Source organism: Manis pentadactyla, chromosome 10 (genome assembly GCF_030020395.1).
Source record: "Manis pentadactyla isolate mManPen7 chromosome 10, mManPen7.hap1, whole genome shotgun sequence".
NCBI classification, from domain to species: Eukaryota; Metazoa; Chordata; class Mammalia; order Pholidota; family Manidae; genus Manis; species Manis pentadactyla.
In genome coordinates, this window is record NC_080028.1 from 74,817,702 (window position 1) to 74,836,745 (window position 19,044).

Below are 19,044 nucleotides of genomic sequence, written 5' to 3' on the forward strand. Positions count from 1 at the left end.
ACTTTCTGATGAGTACAGTGCATAATTTTAATAGAATACGTCCATCTTTCTCTTCTATGGCTCACAGTTCATGTTTTTTTTTAAATGCTATACTACTCTAAGGTTTAAAGATACTCTTTTCTTCCTTCTAAATCTTAAAAGTTTGGCCTCTCAGATATAAGTCCTTGGTTTTGGTGTGTGGTGTGAGGTAAGGATCCATTTTTATTTTGGGGGTATCTTTTCTCCTGTCTTTCTGCCCCATGGAGCTGTGAGCTCATTGAGGGTAGTGATTTTACGCTAATTCTGCTCATTCCCCCCAGGCACAGGGCAGACCCTTGGGGAGTTGGCCAAGAGAAATGTTTGTTTATATCCTATGTATGAAGCTGATCCTTCCAGCTGGGGGAGAAGCTCACTCTTTGGATGTCTGACAGTGTATGTCTAGGACTCGATGACTATCCAAATTACACCAACCTACTTCAGATCCACTCAAGCATCTTGAAAGAGTGAGACATTGACACTATTCTAAATTTGGCTCCCAGTGAGCATCTTTTAGCAGACACAGCTGTTCCAGCACAGAGAGCTCCAGAATACACAACACTGTCAACCCAAACCCGAAATGACAGGCACCAAGCCTTGTTCCAGCTACCTAGTGTCCATAACGAAGGACCGACAATGGACAGAATTATGTTAGGGAGCATCCCCCTCAAGTAGAAGCAGCAGCAGCCAGGATGGGCCAGGGCACTGGCAGGAAGTGGCTGGGAGAAGCTATGCCAGCTAAAGGAGGGCTTTTGAGCCAGCAGGGTGCGGGCCCCAGGCCCTTCTTCCATCTGCTCATTCCATCTGAGTAGAAAGCCCTCCTCTGCTTCTCTGTGTCTCCCCAACACCTACCCAACCTCAGATCCAGCCCAGCCACCCAGTCAGCAGATTTTTTATAGAGGATCTACCACATGTCGGGCACAGGGCTAGTATATAGTAGGTGCTCAATAATTATCCATCGACTGGTCAACTGTACTAGACACAAAGGACACAGCAGTGAGCAAGACACTCAAGGTCTCTGTAATGTTGCTCCTGATAGCAAACATTATTTAACTAATTATTACATGCAACTAATTAATTATGAGACAATTTAATTAGCACTGTGGTGTGTGCTGAGGAACAGTAGGATGCTGTGGGAACTGACCTTCCTAAGACTCCCCTGCAGAAGTAGGAACAGGAGTTAGAGGGCCAAGGAGCAGGCACACTGAGCAACTAAAAAGGCCAATTTTTAGTGGACAAGTGATGGGAAGTGGGTAGGGCCAAGATAAGGTGTAGAGCTGAGGCTGGGGGAGAAGACAGGTCAGCTCATGCCTTGCTGCCTGGCAGGGAGTTTGGACTCATTCAGAGAAATTGGGAACCACAGAAGGTTTCAGGCTGAGAGCCACCTATTTAGACATGAGTTTTTAAAAGATCTCTCTGGCTGCACCTCCTTCTTCCTCCAGTGTTTCTAGCCATCTCTCCTTCTGACTCCCTCATGCAGTCACATAATTATGTACTTCTCTTAACAAACTGTTATTTTTATGAGGCTATTTTACTTCCCATATACTATAATTTCTGTGAGGAGGAGGGACTGCATCTTCTATGTTCTTGCCCACCTCTCTTTCCTGCCTTAGTATTTGAAGGTGGGGTAGTTGCTGTGTTGTGTCCTTCAGAAAGATATGGTGAAATCCTAACCCTTAATACCTGTAAATATGACCTTATGTGGACATGGGGATTTTGCAGATGTCATCTAGTTAAGATGAGGTCACACTGATGTAGGGTGGGCCCTAAATCCAATACGACTGGTGTCCTCACAGGAACAGGAGAGCGAACACCATGTGAAGACAGCGGCAGCGATCCAGGTGACACACCTACAGGCCATGGGACACCAAGGCTTTCCGCTGCACTGGAAGTCAGGAGAAGGGCATGAAGTGCACCTCCCTCAGAGCTTCCAGGAGGAACCAACCCTGCTGATACCCTGATTTCAGACTTCCAGCCTCCAGGACTGTGAGACAATAAACTCCAGTTGTTTAAAGCCACCTGGTTTGTGGCAATTTGTTACGGCAGCCCCAGGAAGCTAATACAGTGGAGGGGTTAAGTGAAACTGAGTCACAGACCCACGTTCCACACCAGCTCTACCTCGTACTGACTGTGTGGCCTCAGACATGCTGCCGAACCCCGAGCCTCATTTTCCTTCCTTCTGGAGAAAACCGGGGCCATAATATACACCTCACACACAGTTCTAGTGGAGAAAAGCTCCTCTTGAAATTCTTCTGCTGGCTCACATGACAGTGCTCTCTCCCAGCCTGCCTCCTACCTTCCAGCTTGTTTCTTGATCTTATAGCTCTTGTTCCCTTCCCCCTGCCCTTAAACGTGGTGTTCTCTGGAGTTCAACCCCTGGGCACCTTTTCTTTTACATTATGAATTTCCTGGCAATTTAGCTGATGCCTAGGGTTTCAATGATCACATTTGCTGTGTGACCCAAACTTGCTGATTTTTCTGCATTCTAGTCCTGCCTAAGTGTTTCATGTTTTCTTTCTTCTTTCTCCTTTCCTTTCTTCGTTCCCTCCCATAAATATTTTTATTGAACTTGTATTATGTGCCAGGCACTGGGGGACCCAGTAGTGAACAAGACAGAAAAAAAATCCCCCTCCTCTTGAAGCTTACATTGTAGTAGAAGAAACAGATAATAAAGAAATCAGTTTGTAATGTCTGATAATGGTAAGTGTCACAAAGGGAAAAAAAAAAAGCTGCCTGAGGGGACAGAAAGCGATGGGGATGCTCTTTAAGAGGGAAATCAAAGGCCTCTCTGGAATGGTGACACTGAGGCCAGACCTGAATGAACAAAGGAGGGAGCCATGCAGGTATCTGGAGGAAGAGCATTACAGGCAGACAGCAAGTGCAAAGGCCCCGAGGCAGGCTGGTGCTTGGCATGCTTAAGAAACCCAGTGAAGTTGATATGGCTGGAGAAGAGTGAAGGAGGGCACCAACAGTGGGATAAAGGTTGGAGAGTGAAGGGATGGGGTCTTGTTTAGATTTTATCTTGAATGAGATGGGAAACCACTGGAAACTTAAAAGCAGGAGAAAGGCATGAGCTGATATCCATTTTGATTCCCCTGGTTGCTGCATTGAGACTACACTGAGGGGAGCAAAGGGATGAGGCAGGGACAACCATAAGGAGGGTAATAATGATCCAGGTGAGAGGTGATGGTGGCTTGGACCAGGCTTTAGGAGTGAGGGGACTGAAAGGAGCTGGAGGGCTGACATGAATCCCTGACGGGTGCAGGGTAAGATTCTGAGGTTTGGGGTAAAGGGAGGTGCTGCTAATGAACACAGGGGAACGTGTGGAGGAGCAATCTAGGGAGAAATCAACAGTCCAGCCTTAAATGTTATGAGTGAGGTGTGGGGCAGCCATCCACGCAGGGGACAGACCTAGGCTTGTAGAGTTCAGTGTTTCCAAGCCTGCCTTCATAGAAGTGTCACCTAGGGGTGCTTGTAAAACAGACTCTTGGGACCTCCCCAGAAACTTGATCAGGTTCTTCAGAAGAGGGGCTTAGGAATTGGTATTTTAAATAAATACCCCAGAAATACAGATAACACGGGTGTTTCAAGGGATGGGATCAGATAAGATCATGTAGGGACCTTTAGTTCACTGGACTCTCCCCATGGAAGCTCCAGGGTCATCCTCAACACCCCAAACTGAACTACTTATTGACACTCCTACCCCACCCCTATCCCTCCTGCTCCTCCCACCTCACTGTCCGGCACCCCCAACCAGGAGCCCCTCAACATGGAAAACTGCACGAGATGCTGGAGGCCTCCTTCATTCCTCTTCCTTGTGTCACTTCCAACAAAACATCCTTGCCTCTGAACCCACCTCCTGTCTTCAGTCACACTGGGCACCTCAGCCACCAGTCAAAGGTCACCTACCTCTGTTTTCCTGTTATCTCTCAACCAGGGTATCAAGCTGGCTACTACACCCCCCCCCAGGGACATACCTGGTTGTCACAACTAGTGGGGGGGTGCTGGAAGGGGGGTGCCATGGGCATCTAGTGGGTATAGGCCAGGGATGCTGCTAACACTCCTGCAGTGCACAGGACAGCCTCTCCCAAAACAGAATAATCTGACCCAAGATGTCAACAGTGCCAAGGGTGAGATCAAACTTACCTGGTCTCAACTCAACTCATATACTGCCCCAGGAGCAACCTAAAATGCAAACCTGCCAGGCAAGTGGAACACTCCAGACCACCCAACCTTTCTCCTGTTCCCACTCCACCCACAAGTAGGCACAGGTACCCCTCCCATGTGCTCCCACAGGCCTCAGACTCAACCTTAGAGGAAATGCTACCAATAGGTCATTCATTCCACATCAGAAGCTCTACTCTGAACCTGGTACTGGCATAGCACTGGGCATAGAGTGGTGACTGCATCCCTAAGGAACCCCATTCCAGGGAGGGATCAGTGTAGGGCACAACTCAGGACTTTGGGTTCTAACTGACACCTGTCTAAACTATGAGCCCACACTAGAGCTTGCACATGGGAAACCCTAACATGTTCACTAAATAAATGAAGAACCACAGCAGAAAATATTGACTGAGTACTTCTGTACCACACATGGGGCTAGGCATTTGGCATGGTTTATCTTATTCAATACTCAAAAGAACTCTTTGGTAACAATGATGATAATGGTGATTATGCTGCTGCTGATGACAGTGATGGTGATGATGGATGATGGTGATGATGGTGATGGTGATGATGATGACAGTGGCGATGGTGATGGTGATGATGATGGTGGTGACAGTGATGGTGATGATGGTGACGATGGTGCCGGTGACTGTGATGATGGTGGTGATGATGGTGATGGTGATAACAGTGATGGTGGTGATGATGGTGATGGTGAGGATGATGATGATGATGGTGATGATAATGATAATGATAATGGTGATGATATGATTTGAAGAAAGCAACATTACTGAGAGCCAAAAAATTCTAAGTGTTCTCCTTTATTTTCCCATTTAATCTTCACTACGACCCTCTGGGAGAGGAACTAGTATTATCCTCATTGTACATATGAGTAAACTGAGGCCTTGCCATGTGCCGGGCCTGTGTGAACACCATAGGCATTATCATATGCACCCTAAGCACAGTGCTTGAGGTCAGGGTTGCTTTTCCTGCCATTTCCAAAGAAGGAAGCTGAGCGTTAGTGAGACAGGGTGGAGGCCCAGATTAGATGCTGGGATTGGAAAGTTGGCTCCTCCATTCACTAACTGCATGGCCTTGGGCAAGCTATTTGAACCTTCTGTGCCTCAGTTTTTTAACTGCAAGATGGGGATAATGATAGACCGTGGGTGGTTTCAAACTTACATGGAAAGCCCCAGAACAGTAGTTGGTCTATAGGAAGCACTCAGGAAGAGTCAGCAGTTACCATTAATATCAGTGACATGGAGTTACTGCCCAAAGTCACACCCCTGGAAGTGGTTGGACTGACTTTGGCCTGAGGATCATGGCACTGCAGGGCTGTGTTCTTGACCATGACATGGCATCACTGTATACATGTGTCAGGTGCTGTGCTTTGAACGTCACATAAACGAGCCTTCTGGTGGGCCAGGAAAACCCTCTAAAGCAAGTACTATTATGATCAGTGGTGTGCTAAAGATGTTTAACTCTCCAAGAGGGGACAAAGCTCTGATTTGTAGCATTTGCAAATTTCATACATAATGGCTGATTTCAGTATGAAGTCAGCTGGCTTGCAAAATTCCTAAAAATGTAACAATTGGCTCTGTGAGTCAGTGCAAGCTAGCTCCAACACACTATATGATCCCCATTTTACAGATGAAGAAACTGAAGCTTAGAGATGATAAATTAATTCTCTCGGGCTTACAGCTCCAGGGGATGGCAAAGCCAGGACTTAATCCCAGTCTGTAGGACTCCAGGGCCTGTGCTTTTAGCCACCATAGATCTCTTCCCTTGTAGGGTAAAACAGCATAGTGCCATGGCAAGACCTCCTGCCTAGAAGACAGGCAACCTAACTCTGGTTTCACGTCTGTCACTGAGAGCTGTGTGACCTTGGGCAAGTCACTCAACTTCTCTATGCTACAATTTTCTCATCTGTAAAATAGTGTTGGTCTAAATCATCTCCAGTTCCCCTTCTAATTCACACTGTAACTAGGAATCAAAAACTCATGTTGTGGTCTGAAATGTAAACTCCATTTCTGTTTTAGGAGGTGGAAAACAAGAAGGTCCACATGTAAAGAAACCTCTAGTTGATGCTGCCTTGTAAGGCTCTGACTGGCCCCAGCCCTGGCTGCACAGTTTTGCCAACACACTGCTTTTTACCAAACCTGGGCAAGAAACCCTTTTCATACATACACAGAGGCAAGGATTCTAGAAAGGGGGTCAAGGCTGACAGCAGCTCAGGGCAAGTGAAAGAGGGATTCTCACTTTAAAAATGCCATTTGCCTTGTCAAGGGCCTCACCTGTTACTGCAAGAGGTAGCGGGTGAGTGATCTCAAAATACAATATGCAGTCAGGAGAGGCTGGGGCGCATATCACCCCAGGCAGTTTACAGGTACTTGGCCCAACAGCACATAACTTGGCTTAGATTCAGCAACTCTTTTTCCTTTTAAAAAAATGTCCAAAATTCTTTCTATCTCCAACTGCCTGGGGCATGGAGAAGACCAAAGTAGCACATACTGAAACACAAATTGGATCCCAGTGCCAATTCCTCAGGCCCCAACCTCAACCTCTCCTCCTCTTTTTGGCATCCTCCCTTCTCCTTCCTGGAGTCTGAATACATATTCAGGGTATGTTATATGCTAGGTACTTTACCTGTATGATCTTGGCTTACCAGGAGGCAGACGAATGAGTGGAATGGATAAAAGCATGGCCCTTGAAGCTGGACAGCCTGGGTTCGAATCCCAGTTCTGTGGGCTTGGGCATATTACTTAATGCATGCCTCAGTTCCCCCAGCAATAAATGGTTTGATGACAACAGTTAATACAACAGAAGCACTTAGCCTGGCATACAGTGAGTGCAATGGCAGAGTCAGCCATCACTATTATTATCTTTACAATACTCCCCAAGTCCCCAGGCAGCAAGCATTATCTCTAATTTGTCAGGGAGGAGTCAGACTCAAGTTCACACGGCTGGTAAATGGCAACTCCGGGTTCCTTAACCAGGTTAGTCTAATTCAAAAGCTTAATCTCTTTACACAATCATATTTATTCAATTCAAAAAATATCTACTGAGTTCCTTCTAAGTGCCACAGATACTGAGAATAAATAACAACAAAAGCTTATGGAGAGTTTGGCCAAGCCCTTAGCTACATATCCACAGGACATGCAAGGGACTTTTCCTGTGACCCCAGAGCTGGCTGCGTGGTCCCAAAGCTGCAGATGAGACAGAAGTACCAAGGCGCTGGCAACAGCTAGGCCCCAGGACCTCCCACTCTGGGGTTTTTAAAAGGCAGAGACCAGGTCCTGCAATATTCAAAATCATCCCCATTCCCTGCCTCTATAAGCAGAAGGGGAGGCACTGGCCAAGCGGGAAGAGCTGAGGACCATCCCCGCTCATTCACCCAAAGGCCAAGAGAGATGGCTGGCAATAAGCCATCCACAAAGATCAGACACCTCTCCTGGAAGTGAGGAGGACACCTTCTCTGTGGACATCTACTTAGCCAAAGGTTTGGCTCATCTGCTTTGCACCTTCCCGATGAAAGGAGAGGAGAAATGGAGAGAGGTGGCCAGCAAGGAGAAGGGGGAACATGAGAGATCCTGCATGCCGAACCCGTGAGGTGGCAAGAGTAAGCGTGGGAATGCTGAAGGTGCCGCCCCAGCCCCCGGGTCCTGCCCCCAGCCCCGCCTCATCACTGCAGAGACCACTGCACTCCCTACTGCCAGCCCTGCATCTTCTCCTGGGGAGTCCTCTGTCCTCATGTGCGTGGTGCAGGCTGGAGGAGCCTGGGGAATTAAGGGCTTTTGGCAGCATCCCTCAGCTTATGACTACTGGAAGCTGGTTAATAAATGCCCTAGTGCCCTCACCAAGTGCCTGGGAGGATCCCAACCCAGGTGCCCACTGTGGTTAACTTGCCTGGGGGGTAACACTCCCTTTATCAGTCCCCCCTTCCCTTATGGTTCCTCTTGGCATCACCTCCCAAATAAAACACTTGCACTCAAATCTTGGTCTCAGAGTCTGTTTCTAGGAGGGCCCAACCCAGGACCCTAGATGACTTTCCCACAGGTCAGTCAGCCCCAGAGAAGGTAGCTGGGATTGGGCCATCGGACGAGGCCCATCCTCAAGGGATGCTCCTCTAGTGAAGGATCCCAAAAGCAAGAGGCTGTGGGATCCACTCCCAGGGCCAGGACAGCCCCCCTCCACTGCCAGGACCTTCCCAATAGTTGACAAATGCCTGCCACCAGGGCCAGCTCTTGAACCCCTGCCTGCCAAGGTCCTTCAGCAGAAGGAAGCAAGATATATATTGATATAAAAACGTGAGTATACAGTGAGAAATAAGTCTTATCATGCTCAAGTTACATGGGGTAGGTCAACTTCCAAAGTTCTCAGTTAGGACTTTCTCCTAAATAGATTGCTTCACATTGGATGTGGGCGTGGACTTGGAGTCAGTCCCAGGGTCAAGCCTCTGCTCCAGCTGCGCAACGTTGGGTAAGTTCCTTAGCTTCTCTGAGCCTCAGGGTCCCCATCTATAAAGTACAGGTGCCACTACTACTGCCCTATACATCTGGCAGGGTAATGTAAGTACTGCTCCCAACTCAGGGTCTGGTGGTGGTAAGTACCCAGAACACATTTATTGCTCCCATCTCTGAATCTCACTTGGCAAAGGCAACATGCACAGACTTCACTTCCTAAGCCCCAGGGCCCTGAATTCTAGGCAAGGAAGATCTCAGAGGCATTCCTTCAGACAGATCTCAGGCTAAAGCAATTTTCAGAAACATAAATACCCAGCATTCCAACAGGCAAATGTCACTGTTAACTAAATGTGTTTTCTTCTTCGGTGCTCAAGTCAAACATTCCTCCTCAGTGGGAAAACTGGCTTTGTAATAGCGATGCTACACTCAGAATCAGCCCCAAGACCGTCAAAGGGCACTTGCACCTGAGTCTGCTCCTCCCCGAATGGTTCCGTAGCACATAACCCTTCAGGCAGCCCATCCATCCTCAGCTGCCACGCCAGCTCAGCCAACTGTCACAACAGACTGCTGAGTGGCACAGCCACACTTCAGGCCCATCTGTCCAGCTCAAATAGCCAAACCCTTTCTGCCGTCTCCCGGCCACCCAGTGTTTCTCAGAATGAGGTCATCCACAGTAGATTTGCCTGTGGTAGGACCTCCTGGCACACTGTGCAATTCACCCGAGATTTGGGGAATTGGAATCTGTGAGGCCGAGGTGTGGGCACCTCCACTGCTTCTGATGTATGTGAAAAAAAGAACAGCATGATAGTAAAATTCCCACTGGCTTGCAGCCCTTGTTTATAGCACCCCTGAAGCTGAGGTTTAATGCCTAAGGGCTGATCCTGGACATCAAAGACCCTGCCTTCAAATCATTTCCCAGCCTGGCCACTTATCCACCTGCCTAGAAAAACACAGCAAATTTTTCCTAACTGGTGCCTTTGCTTCCTTCTCTCTTTTGCTCCCCAACATTTTATTATGAACATTATCAAAAGCAGAAAAGCTGAAAGAACTATACAGTGAATCCCTTATACACATCAGCTAGAATCTAGAATGAAGTTATTAATATTAATAATTCTATGATTAATATTTTTTAAATGTGCTGTATTTGCTTTATCACATGCCTAATGAATTTTGAATGCATTTTAAAGGAAGTTGCAGACATTAGAACACTTTCCTCTAAACATGGCAGTAAGCATATCACCACTGTTCAGTTTGTTAATGGCTTTTTTTCCAGATTAAACTTAACTTATATACAAAAAATGCACAAACCTTAAGTGTACTAGGTGAATTTGACAAATGCACAACACACCTGTGTATCACAAAGCCCTATCACGATGCAGAACATCACTGTTAGTCCAGAAAAGTCCCTCTTGCCCCTTTCCAGTCACTCCCTTTCCCCATGACCCCAGCCACTACCACTGTTTAGATTTTTTCACTGTAGCTTAGTTTTGTCTGTTCTCGAACTTCATATAAATGCACTCATACGTATGTGCTCTCTTGGGTATGGCATCTTAGTGTAATGGTTGCTTGGCACAGTGTTCTAGTGACATTCATCCATGCTGTTGTGTGTATGGGTACTCTGTTCCTTCTTACTGCTAAATAATGCTCCACTATGTGAATATACCACAGTGTCACTCTTTATCCTGGTGACAGACACCTGGTCATTTCCACACTGGGGCTACTATGTGTAAAGCTGCTATGAATATTTGTATATACATTTTTGGGCAGATATAACACTTTCATTTATCTTAGGTAAATACCTAAGAGTGGTACTGCTGGACCACGGGTTAGAAAAATGTATAGTTTTATAAGAAATTACTAGAACTTCTTTCTGCCTAACTCATTTTATATCCCCACAGTGCAGTCTGAGAGACATTGGTGTTGTCAGTCTTTGTAATTTTATATGTTCCGGTAGGTGGGTGTGTAGTATCTGCATTTCTTCAATGGATAATGATATTAAGTGCCTTTCCATGTGCTTATAGACCATTTGTAGGCATCTTTTGTGTAGCATCTGCTCAAACATGCTGCCCATTTGTGAAATGGGGCTTATTTATTTGCTTGCTTATTTATTTATTTATTTGCTTGCTTGCTTATTTATTTGCTTGCTTATTTATTCATCCATCCATCCATCCATCCATTTATTTGTTTATTTACTTACTTACTTACTTATTTATGGTATCATTAATCTACAATTACATGAGGAACATTCTATTTACTAGGTTCCCCCTTCACCAAGTCCCCCCCACAAACCACCTTACAGTCACTGTCCATCAACATAGTAAGATGCTGTAGAGTCACTACTTGTCTTCTGTGTGTAGCCTAGCCCTCCCCTTGCCTCCCCCCACATTATACATGCTAATTGTAATGACCCCTTTCTCCCCACCACCCCATTATCCCTCTCTTCCCACCCATCCTCCCCAGTCTTTTTTTTTATTTTTGAGTCATTGGAGTTCTTTATAAATTTTGGATATAAGTACCTTGTCCTTCCCAACCCCGTGAGTTCCCCAGTGATTCTCTCCAGGGCAGCCTGAGTGGCTCACTCCTACTTGTCAAAAGTCTACAGAACTTCCCATCATACTCAGGAGTAAAATCCAAGTCTTTACCTCAGCCTACAAGCCCAATGTAAAGCTACTTTTTAAACCAATCCAACCCCATCTCTACTCTTTTCCCTATCAATTACTATACTCCAGCCATCAACATGCTGAGCCAGTTCTGCCTCAGGGCCTTTGCACTTCCTATAATCACTATTTGGAATGTTCTTCCTCCAGAAATCCTCCAAGCTCACTCCCCATTCCATCCAGCTCTTTATTTAAATGCCATCTCCTTCCCCAGCCCTCCTACCCCACTCTCACCACCAGCCATACCTCTCCAGCTCCTCGGCTTGCTTCATCTTTGCTCTTGGCACAGACATGCCAACACACATTATTTTTTAACTCAGTTGTTTGCTGTGTATATCCCTCCACCAACATATAATCTCCCTGAGGGCAAGGACTTTGTTTTGCTTGCTGTAGAGAACCAGGCTATGTGGGTATGCCACATCATTTTAAAGCCTCAGTCCTTCCACTTAGGAGCATGGACACGTTACTTATCTCTGCCCGGTTTCCCTCTTTGTAAAATGGGCTCTTGTGAGAATAAGTGAGTTGGCACATGTAAGTCATGGGTAACTGCTATGTTCACAGTAGACACACTCACTCACTGAGAGCTAGATCAGCAGTCCCAGCCCCTAGAACATGAAAAGCATCTACCAAGTATTCATTGAGTAAATACATAATTTCTATAGATAACAATATTTTTATTGTGCATTTACTGGGTATATTTATAATTTGTATTAAGTCTCCACTGGATGGGAACAAACCAAGACCCACCAGGTTCTATGACTCCAGCCAAGCAGGAACAAGAATGCTGGTCCCTCCTCATGCTCTGTGAGCCTCTGGTGCATCCACAGTGCATCAGCTCTCTCCAACTGCCCTTGCCCTTCCTCCCGAGTCACAAGAAGATAAGTACTGAATGAGTCCACTTATGTGAGGGACTTAGAACAGTCAAACATATGGAGACACAAAGAATGGTGATTGCAGTGGCTGGGGGGATGGGGAGCTCTCTTTAACCAGAGTTTCATTTTTGCAAGGACATGGATGGTGGTGATGGTTGCTAAGAATGTGAATGTACTTCATACCACCGAACTGTATGCTTAAAAATGGATACAATGGTAAATTTTATGTACTGTGTGTTTGTCACAAGTATTGATTCTTTTAAAAAACAGTTGAGTCTACACAGAATTTTGCCTCGCAGCATCAATTCACATCAGTCCACTTGGATGAGAATTTTCCTGAGCAGCCAGAGTAACCCCATCCCTATTCGGTCACCCCACATGCTCCAAATTTCTGTCCTCATTTTCATTATCTTCTAGTCAAACCTTATCAACAAGACCACAACGTCTGTAGAAGCTCCATCAGCTGCTAATTTCCTGAATGCCAAGATCAAAGACACACTATTCAACAGCACAAAACAGTTGGGATGTTCTGCCTGGAACCAGAGGATGCCTGCCCGCGGCCCTACCCACCATCCATCCCCACAGGCTCTCCAAGGCAGAAGATGCAGAACCAGCAGTAAGAGTTGCTCTGACCCTGCACACCACGGATCAGGCTGGGGATGAACAGCGGCAGAGGTCTGGCTCCCACCCAGCCACACAACTGCAGCTCTCCCACCCGACCCACCTGCAAGTGCCCTGGGGAAGGCAGACCTCGGCCTCCAATGGGCCTCGGCATTGAGCAAGGACTCTGTCTCCAGTGAGGGCCTGATTTGCTTAATGTTCAGAACCAGTATCTCCCCCACACATAGAAGAAAAAGCAAAGCAGTTCCCTGGGTGTCTGCCCCTCACCACCCCCAGCAGCTGCCTCTCCCGGAAACTCCTCTCACCCTGCAGGGGCCGGTCACACTCTCACCCTGCCTGGCATGGCAGCCCCTGCCGCTGTCCCCCAGCCTCTGTTCTCCGCCTCTCTCACAGCAGGATCTCTCACTCCACACTGCTGCTGGTTTTCGCCGGCTCCGTCTCCATGGTGGGATGTCCTGGGCCCTGCAGGATGTTCAGCAGCACCCCTGGTCTCCCCACAACTGGATGCCAGGAGCCCCTCCCTTCCACCAAACCCAAGTCTCCCAGCACTGCCAAATGTCCCGAGGCAAAAAGTCCCTGGCTCAGAACCACTGTTCTGTAGTCTAGGAACTTTGGGTAGACCCATGGCTGCCCTGCTGAGAATCAGATTCCCCAGGGTGGTCCCAGCCAATGACCCACCAATGTGGGAAGACCCAAGGCTGCCTCCCTGCCTGAAGGAGCACAAGGCTGCGGTGCGGTCCCATGGTCCCATGTCCCCTCCCCAGCACAGACCAGGCCAAGGCTCTGCCTGACTTGGGACCACACCTTTGCTAGGCTGTCATCTTTTACCCAGACTGCTTCATTCACTCCCAGGCAGGGTTTTCTCTTGCATCCTGTTTTGGGCTGAAGTGTGCCTCCCAAAAAGATATGCGGACATCCTAACCCCAAGTACCTCAGAATGTGACCTTGTTTGGAAATAGGGTTGTTGCAGATTTATTTAAAATGAGGTCACAGTGGAGTAGGGGGGCCCCTAACCAATTTTCTGGTGTCCTTAGAAGAATAGACAACAGACACACACACGCAGAGAAGGCCATGCAGTGACTGAGGCAGAGATCAGAGTGATGTGCTGAGGAACACCAAGCATTGCCAGCAAACACCAGAGGGCAGAAAGGGGCAAGAAAGGACTCCCCTGTAGGCTTTTCAGAGGGAGCATGGCCCAGCCAACACCTGGATCTTAGACTTCTAATCCTCCAACTGTGACACAATAAATTTCTGTAGTTTAAGCAACCCGATTTGTGGTGCTTTGTCAGGCAACTAATACAACCCAAATCCCTGTCTCAAGCTCTGCTTCTAGTGAACCTGACCCCAGACAACTGGCCTTTCCTCTCAGAGAGCATCAACTCCAGAGCAAGCCTGAGATGGGAAAGAGGAGCCTGTTCTTCCCTCAGTTTCCATGAGCCTTTCTTTGAGTGAGAAGGAAGGAGGTGGGTGAGGGAGAGAGAACAAAGAAAAGCAAGAAGTTCCCTTTGGGAAGGCCTTTCTTCTTTCCATTCTTCATTCATTCAACAAATTATTACTGAGTGCTGCATTCCAGGCACTGTGCTAGTAGCATGGGATAGAGATGTGAACAAAACAGACAAAAACCTGTCCTCAAGGGGTTCGCATACTAGCAGGGGAGGCAGACCATGGGCTGTGTGGTCTATGGGATGACAGAAAATGCCACGGAGGAAGTAAAGCAGGGGAGGGGCAGTGGAGTACCCGGGTGGGGGCTGCCACGTAAATAGGGTGATGCAGCGATGCAGCCTCCATTGGCAGCAACAGAGGCTCCCACAGTCTCATCTGGGTGTGGTCTCAGCTCAGGCAGCACACCTGGCCTCTCTTTTTGATCCCAGCCCTTCTGTAAGGCTGTGGGGGCCCACCTGGCCAGTGTGCAAGGGTGCAGTCCACCGCACCCCATGACTAGGATGGCGACCTTAAGCACCACCACTGACTGCTGATGTCCCCTCCTTCCCTGTGTCCACCCCCTCACCCCTGCTCCCTGAGATTGCCTCTGAAATAAACCATCTGCACCTAGGTTCCTGCCTTGACCTCAGTTTTCAGGAGAACCAAACGAGGGCAGATGTGCCAGGAAGGTTTTGCTAAAAAGGTGACATTTCAGCCCAGACCTAAAGGAGCCAGGTATGTAGACATGCAGATTCTCTGTATGTTCAGGTCTTCCCTGATGTGAAGAACAGAGTAGCAATATAGTGTGTCACATGGGTCTCTCTCCGTCAACTGTCAATTTCCGGATGACTGAAAGCCCAGTGATAGCAAATACTGAGGAGGATGCATGGAAGGCACCCATTATCTCCTGATCATATAACAGGAAGGAGGATTTGGATTTTAGGAGATATTGCCAACCCCTGCCCACCATCTCCTGGCCCTGACCATTTCAGCACACATGAGCTTGCATCCAGCTGCCTGCTCCTGTACTGTGTTTGCATCTGTGGGTATCAAAGGTCTCTTCATCTGCCAGGGTAAAAGGCTAGAAATGCCAGGGAAGGAACCTCCCCATCCCCCAAAGCCCTCACCCCACGGCTGGTAGGAATTGGTGTATAAACACCCCAGCTCCCTCACCTCTCAGGTGGAAAGACTCAGGTGTACATCTAACACTGGATCCCAGTTTCCTGAGCAGCCTCTTTAATCCTCATATTTAAAACCTGCACCCCAAATGTGATGCGGGATCACCAAATCCTGACCAGTAGAGCTCAGTTTTGGAAGCACCCTGGTGTGCTGGATGCAAAATAATCCCGCCTGCATTACATAGACAGTCACACACAGTGTGGACAGGCTAGGCCAGCCTCCCACTGGCTGGGTGTTTGCCTTCCCCTGCCCTCCCACCTCGTCCTTGCACCCACTGAGGGTGCACTGTCATTCTCCAGTCCACAGAATGCCCAAGGAAAGGACTCTAATAGCCCACTGGGGACAGAGCCTGGTCTGTGGGTGGCTTCTAGAGCAGCCAATTGCATGTCCGTGGGCTGGTAGGGGGAAGGAAGCCAATCTCACAATTTGCCTGAAAAACATCCATATATCATCCTGTTCTTCAGCCCTCATTTTATTTTTTCCCAAATCAATTTCTGAAAGTCAAAATGACTGATACCTTCATATCCCAGGCAATCATTCTCCTTATTAAATAACTCAGCATCAATGACAAAAGAGCTCCCCGGGTGGTGGTGGTTACACAAATCTATACATGTGATAAAATCTCATAGAACTCCACACACACACAGCAGTGCCTGTGAAAACTGAAATCAGGTCATGGTTTAGCTGCCAACATCAATTTCCTGGGATTGCTAATGTACTCTGGTTGTATGAGATTTACCATTGAGGATGTTGGGTGAAGAGTACACAGGAATTCTCTGTACTATGTTTGCAACTTCTTGTACGTCAAAAATTATTTCAGAATAAAAAATTTTTAAATGCAAAAATAAAAGTTTAAATAATAAAACAAAAATCACCTTTTTTCTTTTTTTCATTCTTTTTTCGAGCTCCCAGATGGAAACACCACAAACCCACCCCTTACCTGAGAACTGGGAATCAGTGCCTTCCACCAGTGCCCGCCTTTCACCAGGTCAACCTCACACAAAGGCACGGAAACCTTCCCAATGACACAGTGCCGGGAGAACTTATCAAAATCCACCACGGTGAGGAGCAGGGTCCTCCTCTGCGCTTCTAGGAAGGGGATCTCGAAGGTGTAGCGCTCCTCAAACACGGGCCTCTGGGTCTTGCGTTTGACCCCTGTCTGCTTAGAGTTTTTCTGGTCCGGCAGGAGGCAGATCTTGACATAGGGATTTGAGTGCGCCATGTCCTGGCGTGAGCCGTCGTGGGAGATGGGGGGTGGCAGGTCCCTGGCCTCGATCACCCTCACCGTCAGGTGATTGTGCAGCAGGTCGTACTGGGTGCTGAAATGCAGCATGCCCAGCTGGTACTTGGACAAGATCTCCTCATCTGTCAGAAAGTCTACATCGTCACTGTTGGAGTCGAGGGAGTACAGCCGGGGCTCGAACTTTCTGAAATAGTCGTCCGGGGTATAGGTCCGTCTGAGCACCGAGGGCTGGATAGGCTCCTTCTTGGCACTGAGAATGCCAAACTCGATGGGTTTAATATCGATGAGTGGGGAGCTGGGTCGTCTGGACTCAAGACCTAAACAGCCGCCAGAAATAACAATTACCACAACCTGGTATGGGGCCAGACCTGGGCCACTTCATGAGATCAGCATTTCCCAGGTTCTCACTCTGTCCACCTGCTTCATAATGCTCTTTGCCATCTGCTCTACACACCTGGAAATCCTCTTATTTATTCTGTGAGAGGCAGCATGGCAGCAGCATGAGCTCCATCACCATCATCACAGCAACTAAGCACCAAATGCTGTTCTAAATGCATTGCATGTATAATCTTCACAAGGTATCAGATAATGGTTACTATCCCCATTTTACAGATGAGGATACAGAAACTTTAAGTAACTCACTGAAGGTCACATACTACTAATAGGAAGAGGGAGGAAAGCGAGGAGTCAAGCCCAAGCCTGGTCTGTCTGGCCCCAGATGCTCGGTTCTGACCATTACCCTACACTGCCTGCTTTTAGAGGGGACTTTGAAGCCAAAGTCCTGGGTCAAATTCCAACTCAGCCACTTGCGAGTGAGTCCTGTGACCCACCAGTAATGAGCCATGTGACTCTGGGCACATCCTTTGGGCTCCCTGAGACTCAGTTTCCCCATCTGTAAAATAGAGTCAATAGCAACACCTACCTCAAAGATTGCGGCAAAGACTCACTGAGCCAGTGAGTGGAAAGGGCGCAGCATGGAACATGTGCATGGTAAGAATTCATTAGATGGTAACTCGTGCACTTCCTCAAGGATCATATTCAGACTTGTTTATGAGGTGCCTCCCCCATCCCCATCACCCAGCAGAGATCACTGCTTCCAAGTCCATCATTCTAATTTTGCCCATCCTTCAATTCTAGCAGTGAACTCAGGGCACTCTCTTTTTGCATGATTAATATACAAAAAGCTGGGCATATTTAATGTATACAACCCGATGAGTTTGGAGATAAGTATGCACTCAAGAAACCATCACCACATCTATGCCATAAACATATCCATCACCTCCAAACATCTCTAGAACTTACTCATCTTGCATAAATCTCTCCAGTGCCCCTCCCCCAGTCCCTGGTAATCACATTCTTCTCCCTTGAGTTTAACTACTAGATTCTTCATATAAGTGGAGGCATATAATATTTATTCTTTCAAGACATTCTTGTTAATTGCCCAAACACCAGTCTTGCTGGCAAAAACTACAAGACTTTTGCCTAGAGCACGGTTGATATTCTGATAACTGTGTGCTAAATGGAAATCATCTGTGTATAGAGCTGGGCACAGGACTTAGGCACCATGTAGACTGGCGCTATCCAAGAGAAATACAATGGGAGCCAGAAATACAAGCTACACAGGTAACTTAAAGTTTTCAAGTTGTGCCCCAATTTTTTAAAAGTGCCAAGAAACAGGTGAAATTAATTTTAATATTTATCTAACCCAATATATCCAAAATGTTATAATTTTGACATGTAATCAATATAGAAACATTTTAGTGAGACACTTTAAATTCTCATTTTTTCATATTGGCTTCAAAATTCACATGCACAGCACATCTCGATCTGGCCTAGTCCTTCTTAAATGCTCACCGACCACACGCAGCTGGTGGCCTGTATTAGCACAGATCGTGACCAGCCCTCTCATTTTAGAGATGGGATGACAGGCCTAGAGGAGTCCAATATCCCCTGCTTCACTATTTCATGTCCTTAAACTTTCCTCTACTTGCTTTTTCTCCCCCATTTACTCCCTGGAAAGATTAGACACCCATCATTTCCATCTGAGTGAACTGATTTTATGAATTTTAAGTTTTACCCCACTGCTAAGAGAATTTCAGACATTGGCTGAAGGAGCTAGCAGAGACACTTTTGGGGAGAGAAAAGAGATTGGGAATCTTTGCTCTTTATCTTCCTTTCTCCTCCTCACCCAAATCATGCCATTTGGTCAGACACTTACCCTATACATCACAGCAGACAAACTGGGTGGCCTGTGGGCCCAATTTGACCCATAGATATGTGTTTTTTAAGTTTAAAAGCGAGGAAGTTTCATATAAAAACCCAGATTGCTAGTTTTTCTTTAGAAATGTCAGGCAATATTAAGACCCACAATCCACATAGCTAGAGCTGAGTATCAGCTGCTCTTTCAAAGG

General features: G+C 47.2%; 1 protein-coding gene across 6 annotated transcripts in view; it reads right to left on the reverse strand.

The window, feature by feature from the left end:
* The window catches only part of SYT17 (synaptotagmin 17), an 80,330-nt gene that overhangs the window by 49,958 nt on the left and 11,328 nt on the right, over positions 1 to 19,044 (reverse strand). For all 6 annotated transcript variants that reach the window (XM_036917099.2, XM_036917097.2, XM_036917095.2 and 3 more), the window contains one exon: positions 16,331 to 16,950. In XM_036917099.2, coding sequence (XP_036772994.1) covers positions 16,331 to 16,950 — 620 coding nt within the window. The remainder of the gene's footprint in view (positions 1 to 16,330; positions 16,951 to 19,044) is intronic.